The 9,966-nt window shown below is 38.2% G+C and overlaps 1 protein-coding gene across 1 annotated transcript; it reads left to right on the forward strand.

Annotated features, from left to right (window-relative positions):
* The first annotated feature begins 7,799 nt into the window (after positions 1–7,799).
* LOC119721004 (ficolin-3-like) lies at positions 7,800–8,783 on the forward strand. The gene has a single exon (XM_038190868.1). It carries the CDS (start codon positions 7,800–7,802, stop codon positions 8,781–8,783), a length of 984 nt encoding a protein of 327 aa, XP_038046796.1.
* Positions 8,784–9,966: the final 1,183 nt, after the last annotated feature.

The following is a 9,966-nucleotide window of genomic DNA, read 5'->3' on the forward strand; positions in this document are numbered from 1 at the left end:
ATTCCATCGATTTTATTGAACAATGTTACTTCATGTTGTTTCCGAAACACCTCTGTTTAGCTATTTTATGAAATATCCATCTCGCGAAAAGTCGTAAACGACTCATTAAATGGAGATCAGCACGCGCGTTGCGCGTACTGCGCGAAATGGCGCAAAACGCAGCTGTGCCGGTGTCACGTATGTTCGTCCCAATGTACTTCTGCACCACTAATAGTTATTCTGACTATTCTGAAATTTCAGCATTGGCGTATTGCACCATTGCGCACCCGCTGATCAGCAGAGAAAATGTAGCAAGTTACAGACCGGCTAAACTCATACAAATTGATGACAACTAAAAGTATGAAGTTTTTAATCATATGATGAGCTGAGATTCTCCAAATTTGAAAACCGTTTTTGAAAAAAAAAAGAGATTTTAAGGGAAAATAATCTTTTCCACAGAAAATTTTCAAAGCCCTTGTAAATCAATCAAATTTTTAAGAAAGAACGACTCATCCACCGACGTTTGCTGACAGTGCAACTGCGCATACGCCCAAAAACTTAATGCACACACCTGCCTTATGACATTCAGACAACGAATAAAGTGAAAGGTCAATTTGTACCCGAGTCAAATCGCACTCATCAAATTCGTACCAAGGTTAACTCGAACCGTGTCATGTCGTACATAGTCATTTCGTCACTTCTTAAGACCGGCCACGTGCCTTTCTCCCGACAAATAGGAATGGGTAAACTGTCTAAGGTATTTATGAATAAGTCTTAATTAATAAGTAAGTAGATTAAATCATCATTGTAGATGGAATTATCCACGAGTATATATTATAGGTTTTCCCGGCCAATTTCCCGAAATGTTCATTCACGTCTGAAAATCTGTCATTCATTTTCCTCTTAATTTGAATGCACTACTTTAATCCATTTCAATTCAACGAAAGTTTAATTCTTTTTTATTGTCCGTGCATTCGGTTTTGAGAAACAGACGGCCAATAAAGTTACGTGTGCATTCATTTACGCAGAGTTCTGGAATAACATTTCGTGAATGTGCATTCAAAAGTACGGGGTTTTTTTCATTCAAAATAGAAGATTGCATCACAGAACACTAAATTCAAAGTGAAATAGAATGGTCAATGTTTAAAATCGCCCTCTACAGGCGAAAAAGAAGTCTTGTTAACGAATCTGAATGAACATAAACGAAAGGTGCTGCTCAATCACTTAATTGATTGAACTTAAATGGAATCAAATGTTCTGGTAGCGAAAATAAAACGCGTGTTCAGAGCGATTCTCAAATTCAGACGAAAAAGAATGACTGATTTTCAGAAGTGAATGAACATTTGAGGAAATTGGCCGGGAAAATCTATATTATTTAAGTTAAGTACATTGTCATCGATTATCTTACTTTGAATATTCGAAAATTAGAAATGCATTAGCCATGTTTACAAGCACCAACCTTATTAATGACCGCCCATCAGGTTTTGCACGCACTTGTCGAAAGTATTATGTTTCCCAGTAGCGAATAGCTTGATAGTTGACATTTCAAAAGGAGAAATCATAGCAAATACTCCCTACAGAAGCTCTCACATCATGCATGCAAAAGTCGATCTCTACAAAAAGTGGGGCATATCGACGAACAATGAAACCACGCATCTTCTACAATTAAAATATTCAACATCGTGGACGTTTTTCATCACCTCCGCAAGAACACCTACAATTTTCGAATATTTGCATGAAAAAGAAATACTTTTCGGATATTCGGCAAATGGTCGACTATTCGAATATTCGGTATATTCGGCAGAGTTGATGTAATGATTTGTATTCGGTCGACCTTTATTGATTTTGCACTGACTTAATTTATTTTGTAAAGATTTGGGGTGAAAAATTACTCGAATGTAAGAATGAAATCCTTAGTTCGGAAAGGACATTTCTTACTAAGTGAAAACTCTATCTGATCGATGGAAAGTTTGAAACATCTTTCTCTACTTTCAGTAGAATGGTCTTTGGGAATAAAGGTAGGAATAAACAATAATTGATGATATTTAACTATGATATTTATCGCTTAATGCACTACATTGTGCGATTAAACTCTGAAAAGTAAAACGGAAAAATCCGCTTTATTTGACCTCTTTAACGACTTGTTCCTAGACAAGTCGGTAACAGCGACTAGTCTAGGCACAAGTAGAAAGAGCAGACATTACCGGCAGTCGGACTAATTGTCTTTTGTGTGATCAAATTGAGTCCACGTTGATCGAAGTGTACATATTTGAATTTCGTTGATGTATGTAAATTTAGTGGGAAGCTATGTGGGAATGTGGGAAGCTATGTTTAAATAGAAATGAATAGTGGTGCGAATTTTTGATTCTCCGAGTTCATTTTGCCACATCGAATAGATTGTGAGATTGTTTGTTAAGTGAACAAGAATGAACTGGCTAGCGCCGTTTTGCTTTTGAAGTAAATCAATCAATGAAATGAGTACTTTTGTTGTTCTTATATTTTAGTCGTATGCAAGTCTGTTTGCTTCTAAAACAAAAATATCACTCACGTTTTGACACCACTCGTATAAAATTAGGTTTATTAGCAGTGGTGAATCCAGCGGGGGGGGGGGGGGGATCTTGCCCCCGGCGGTTTTTTTGGACAATTTTTTGACAACCAAGTATTTCAATAATTGGTTAGAGAGTTTTGACATCAACCCCCAAAAAAGAATCCGAAAAAATGATAAATTGTAAACAGTGACATCAGTTTGGCCTCTTTGTCTGTTGCATCTAGCCCATAAAAAGCTGGTATGTCATTTCCTGAGTCCGATGGCGGCCATTTAAAAAAAAAGCTTGCGGCAATCTCAAAAAATAGCCGGGTTTGGCGGCCATTTTTGGGTTACAAAGGGGACTCCTACTTCTTCTTCTTTTTTCAAAAAGGCTGGACGCTACACATGTTTTTTTTTTATTTGCCTTAAAAAGCGCCGTGAAAATCGGCATTATGTACCAGTATGCATAATAATGGTCAGTTTTTAAGAGCGCCCCAAAAATGTGTACCAGCCCCCCCCCTCCGCTTTCTGATTTTACGGAGGCCAAATGTCCAAAAAATAAAAACCAAAACAATTTCTACATTTTGGCGCGGACATTAACAGCTGGATACGCTACTGTGTATTAGTTCACACTAAAATGCATTTTTCGAACATAAATTATAGGAAAACGTAACATTACGAGTACGAAGAAGTTCTCAATCACGGAGCGTAATGTGAAATGACGATGGCGATCGTTAGAAACCTTGTCTGATACAGATGTACTATGGGCCTTATTCACGAGTCGGCCATATTGAAAGTGAGATAAAATCTTAATTTTTGGAACTTGTGAAGAGAAATGAAAGTAACTTAGTTTCTAATTAGTTTCAGTCTGCTTCAATCAATAATGTTAAATTTGAAATTAAATATTCCCCAAGGTTTAAAGCCAGATTTTAAAAAACAATGACAGTAAAATAAGGCTAAGTTGTGCCTGCATAAATAGTCTGGCGCCATCCCATTCAACAGTTAACAATTAATGAAATGCATTCAGGGAACTCGACAAAAATAGCCAACCCGTGAATAAAGGTTCATTAACCGTGTACATAATGACAAATCGTGCATGCCTCGTGTTAAACCCGGACCCGAATTCACGGAGCTGTTCAGCAGGAGAAAAAAAAGGTTTCTCAGCAAATTTGGACGCTAAGCATGAATGAGCTGAGTACCAGTCCCAAGCAATTTGCATAAGTTGCAACAGGTTACCAGTGAACTTAGCAGCGTCACGAATTTGGGCTCTGGTTTAAAGCAAAATGACTTAGGTTTGGCATTTATTTCCTGAACCTTATTATTTTCGAGTATGGATTTATTGTGTTAAACGTCAGAAAAGTGTCACAGTTAAAAAGACACATTGAAAATAAAGTTGACTTTTAGGTTGAAGAAGTTTTTTGTTCATCCCTTGCTTAATGTCTTTGTACTGTGTCGGTTTATATTGATAGCAGATTACTGCAAGCCTGTAATCTCAATGTAAGGTTTCCATGAAACATAATTATTATGGCATTTACTACGAACTACGGCTCAAATTAACCATTTCGTTCAGCAAATCAACTTTATGCGACGCACCCGACATTCTCCAAGCCCAGCAGTGGGGAAAAAAACAAAACCGGCCGAAAGGTAGATGTGCATTTTTTTACTTTTTTTACTTTTTTTTCCATTTTTTTTTTGAAAACACACCTTCCGGGCCGGCCGCGCCACCAAAGTACATCATGAAAGTTGTATTTATGTGCAGTCTTCCAAGAGCATTCCCTATCACAGTTCTTTCGTTTTAAAAGAGTTCTGTTTATCGCTGATGCGTTATTTTTTTATAAATTCTTGTCGGCAGGCGCATCAGTTAAAACAAATTTAGCATGGAAAAACAAATGATGTGAGTATCCTTGCTTTGTAAAGAAAAAAATAAGGAGATTTGCAGGTATTATCAGCCACATTGCAGAAAGTCTCGACGACTGTTTATACAGCTTGTGAACTGTGACCCGCTTCGACTGCGGCTTGAATTGTTATGAACGTCACTTCCTGGACAATGCTATGAATATTGATTTGCACTGACACATCAATCCGTGCTTCAATGCAGTGCATTGTTAACGTTCGCTGTACGATAGGTTGAACAGGGTGATGTAAGAAACGCGGAACTCAAACCCCAAAAATTATATTTCATATTTAAAAAAAAAACCATGTAGCACCAAACACATTAATAACTGGATAGCCAATTTCAAAAGCTATTTTTAGATGAAAAAAACAATACTGAAATTGCTATATCTGTGTAAAGATATCATCATTTAAACGCAATGACCCTAAAACCTGTTTCGTCCAAAAAACACAAACGATTTATTGTGTATTCTTACTGTTTGGAACAACACAGATAAAGAATGCTTGTTTCAACAACTGTCAACAACCTTGGTTAGGCAAACAATATGATTTATAAAATCTACCTTTTTGAAAACAGGCTTTCCAAAGAACTTTGTTGAATGTTTTTAACTTTTAAATTGAGGTTTTTTCGCTAGTGATGTTTAAAGACAATTATTGTGACGACACATGGTGTATATTTTTTGAACGGTATGAGCAATTTCAGTATTTTTTTGTCAACTAAAAATAGCTTATGATATGGGCTTTTCGGTCATTGTTATTTTTGGTGCTACTTATTTTTTGTTAAATATGAAAACTAAGTTTTGGGGTTGGGGCTCCGCTTTTTTTCTTTTCTTTTTTGACTCACCCATATATTTGTAGGAGTAAAAACCAATGTCATGACGCATCAACCGCACACTGACTGCCGTAACTAGTTGAAATGTACGGCTATGAATTGCGCCAATATCCCGCTGTAAGATGTAAGTAGTCTGAGGAAAATGATGTCGTTGGTATTAACTATTATTCAAATTTGGTACTGATGCTCCCGAAAAAAAAAAAATATCAAAAATGAAGAGGAATAAAACGGTTTAAAGGGAAAATACAACATTTGCAAACATCAAACAATAAAACTACCAAATCATTTTGAAATACCTTGCTGGACTGCTAGTAAATGACAGTGTAAAGCATCCTGTTAAATCATGGCAACTGGTATACTGCTATTTTCAAGAAAAGTGGTATTTTTGTATCAATTTCCAACGCTGGTCGGCCGACCAGCGTTGGAAAAAAAAACTGGCTTTTTTTCAAATACTGGCCCCAATTGACCATCGCACTTGTTTGCAATCGATTACACACCTATGAACGGGTACAAGCCAGCTAGACTGGTTCCCTGACCTTACAATTCCCCAATGTACGTAAACTGCTCTGTTTCTTACAATTCCCCAATGTACGTAAACTGCTCTGTTTCTTCCTTTATGGAGTCAGGGAACCAGACTACAGGAAAATGATTGTTTTTCTTGGTTTTTATAGCATTTTCGAACCCAAAATCTCAAAAAAGTCAGTGTAACTATATTTGCTATATATTTCCAACCCCCCAATTCCATCCATTTCTGAAAATTACAGCAAAAGCAAATGATGTGTATTCCCTTTAACAGCAAATTAAATGAAATGCGCTGTGCTGAGGAACATCCTTAGAAAACTGTACATCAATGCAAATTGTCCGCATGACTTACCGGTCGACTGGGAGGTCGTGGGTTCAATAAATATCAAAAACTCCACGTATAATCCGCCAAGTTATGTTACTTCACCGTCCGGTTACGTGACACTGCGAACTTTACCCAGAAACAGGGTGAAAACTGCAACAACCCAAATTGTAGTCAAACAAGACCAAATTATGTATGACCACAAGTTTTGGTTCAATTTAGCAGAAATTTTAACCCAAACAATTGGTTATACGATGTGTATCAAAACAAATGCAAACAAACTATAACGGAATGCCAGACGTATAGTGTGTATTAACCAACATAAATAATATAAGTATGATTTGAAAGATACGCCTTTTCACTTTAAAATGAGACATCAAACGTCCAAACCTGATATTGTTTGACAGAGTTATGAGTGATTTTCCAAGAGGGGTCAAATTGACCACGGCACCACGTTTTCGATTCTAGGCATTGGGATGAAGGTAGCCTAATTGCTTCTGTGTGGATATTTGCCTGGCCTACAAAAAAAAATTGTATAGCGAGTAAACACAATTCTAAACACTTTCTTGCAATCAGTTTATAAACATGATAAAGGATTTTTAGCGCGAGGTGATAGAAAGAAAGTGTTCAGAATTGTGTTTACTCGCTAAACGCTATGTTGGTAACACATTCTATGTCTGGCATTCAGTCATATTTTGTTTGCATTTTTGATACACACTGTAGAACAACGCAATTTGGGTAGTTGCAGTTTTTACCCTTGCTTGGGTAAAATTAATCCAGGCAATAGTTTCTTAGTGTAGTCATGTGACACCGGCAAGTTACGTGACACCACCAAGTAGCCACACCAGTGTAACGCAACCGTTCGCACACCTACCTTTAAATAATTGTGAACATTGTGTATCAGTTGTCTTGCAGCTTTTAATCAATAGTATCACAATCATTGTACCTTTGACCTTCCAGAATTGAAAAATGCAGCATGCTCAACAACTGATTTTGTGTGACTTACACGGCTGCCCACCAATTTGAGTTTAATAATGAAATGCATGTACAATATAAGAGGTGTATAATTGGCGGCCCTCATTTTATACCAAACTGTCAGACCGAATAGAGTATTGCCTGCTTGCCTTATATCATAAACAGCAACAAGTAACGGAAGTCGTGCGTGGTATCAAAGGCAGGTTAAATCAAGCATAAGTTTGATGGGTGAAAGTAAAGACGGCGAAAATGGAAGCGTGCGGCCAATCTACCTAATGGTTCAATTCAGACCTAAAAAGCCATGGAATATCACGCGTCCCATGTTACGAGTTACCATCGACATATTATAAGCGTTGACCAAGGTCTACAAGCCTATTCTCTTCGTATAGCCTTACTGTGGAGAAGTAGTGGTTTTGATAGACACCCTGTCTGAAAACAGTTGGCAGTCTTACTTGCGAGTTTTGCTCAATTTTATTGGAGCCGTTTCGACGATCATACCAGTCGCACAGCAACAGTCCTCAAAACAAAATTGGAATAAGAATTGATACCTTTAATCTAACCGTGTTAAACTTCGTCTCTAAATTAGTTATTTGTTGAACTCGCATAATATACTCTATTATTGTATCCACCCATCAGTGTTTAATCTCTGAACATCCAAAACTGGACGACTTATCATAAAAAATATGGAAACACAAAGCAATGTTTTTCCAATATTTCACATTGTCTTTGTCATATCGTTGGGAGCGTTAATGGCTGCCTCCAGATGTAAACATTCATGTGATGCCGGCCTAGACGCGTGCACGTTTTACGCGGCAGAAAACCGCGCTCTTAGAGGCTTTACATACCTGAACAAAACTGCGCGATCTGCCATCATCTGCGGACGGGAATGCAGCATGGATATGCACTGTATGTCTTTTAACTTTGACGAAGGCACTAAACTTTGTGAGATAAACCAGGCTACAAGGAATGAGCATCCAGGAAACTTCAGTGCAACTCTGGGGAGTTTGTACTATGATGCAGATGAGGACACACCTATCTACTCACTGAGTGATTGCTCCTTGAATCGCTACAGAAGTTGCAAGATGCTCTTAGATGCCGGGTGTCGTTTAAGCGGTGTCTACACTATCAACCCAGAGGGATTCGGTAATGGCGGTCTTCGCGTCTACTGTGACATGGAAACCGACGGCGGGGGATGGATCGTGTTCCAGAGGCGACAAGATGGCAGCGTGGACTTCTACCGTAACTGGGCCGCCTACCAGTCTGGCTTTGGCGATCTGTCCGGGGAGTTCTGGTTGGGCAACGACAACTTGGTGACTCTGACGTCTGATGATTCACAAGGAACATGGGAGCTACGAGTGGATCTGATGGACTGGGATAACGAGACAGCATGGGCAAGGTACACAGATTTCAAACTCTCCTTGGGTAAGTATAATCTGAGCTACGATAAGTACGATACCAAGAGCACTGCAGGTGACTCTCTGGAGTACAGCAAGGGGTTCCCCTTCACAGCTTTGGGCGCGGATAATGACAACTGGCCATGGAATTGCGCGCATTATCACAAAGGAGCCTGGTGGTTCAATTCTTGTATGAGGTCCCACCTTAACGGTAAATATTATCCCAGTCAGCATGCCGATGATGACTGGGGTATTAATTGGCACACTGCATTGGGACATATCCATCCTTATTCCCTGAAAACATGTAGCATGAAAATACGGGAAGCGGGCGTGAATTAATCTATTGTGTCTCTCCCCCCCCCCCTCCCCCATTTTTTAACAAAAATAAAGGAGGCTTTTGAAAGACAATTAACAATGATATATTTCAAACAGGATCAAATTCACTGTGAAAACACAACAGTAAGATTCGATTCCAGAACACGGCCAGACTTTTACCCAGCTGACTGCAGTTAAGAACAGGTGGGTGCAATTTTGACTTGCTACGGCATGTCCCCCTAAAAGTGTCCGTGAGCCTGTTAATAAAAAAACTACAAAACCATCAGGTGAATTTTGAAATTGTTGGTTATGCAGAAACTCCTAAGCCCTGGCCTCAAACCTCATGAGTTTCATTTAATTGCAGTCTCGCATTACTGCGCAATTGTCAATTGATCACAATAACATTTTTGGACACCATGACCAAGTTCCCTGCCTTAATCAATTTTAGTGCTGTTTTATGTAAGCTGTATAAAATCCTGGATGTTGTAAAAAAAAAAGGCTGATGTGGTCTGGGATTGGAATGATTTACACTTGAGCATTAAACTGAGGTCTTGCCATGATGACTGATAGCCAGGCAAAATTTGATTCCAATCCCGACTGCAGCTCTTTTCACAACGTGAGGATTTTACACAGCTTAGGCAAGGAACTTGGTCACGGTGTCCAAATATGTTGTTGTGATCAATTGATAATGGTGTAGTGGTGCGTGACTGAAATTAAATAAGACTAATAGGGGTTGAGGCCAAGGCTTTGGAGTATCTGCATAACCAACAATTTTCAAAATTGACTTCATGGTTTTGTAGTACATTTTTTGGGGTACATACTGTAGGTTGTTTTCATAGTTTACAATTTCAAAGTACAACTGAGAATTCATAGGCCTAATAATTATTGTCAAAAATTATCATCAATCTTACAAAGTTAACATTAGCAATTAAGATAAGTAAATACAAATCTCACAGTATAGATTTGTTTTCAGCAAAAAGATATTTTGTGTCTAAATGTGTAATTAAATAATGTGATTAGATAAAAATGTGTATAAATCTATCGACGATTAGATATCTATTTTTCAACATTTTAGTTGGAATTATCCACGCATAATGCCAGTGTAGTTAGGTACATTGTATTCGATTATTTTAACATTGACTATTCGAAATTTCGAAATGCATTGATCAAGTTTTACATGGGCCCGCTAGCTTTATTAATGGCCGCC

Source organism: Patiria miniata, unplaced genomic scaffold, assembly GCF_015706575.1.
Source record: "Patiria miniata isolate m_02_andy unplaced genomic scaffold, ASM1570657v1 HiC_scaffold_9, whole genome shotgun sequence".
Classification (NCBI taxonomy): Eukaryota; Metazoa; Echinodermata; class Asteroidea; order Valvatida; family Asterinidae; genus Patiria; species Patiria miniata.

Bases quoted from the DNA above. Each gene is read 5' to 3' on its own strand.
- LOC119721004 (XM_038190868.1), top strand. From the start codon at position 7,800: ATGGCTGCCTCCAGATGTAAACATTCATGTGATGCCGGCCTAGACGCG.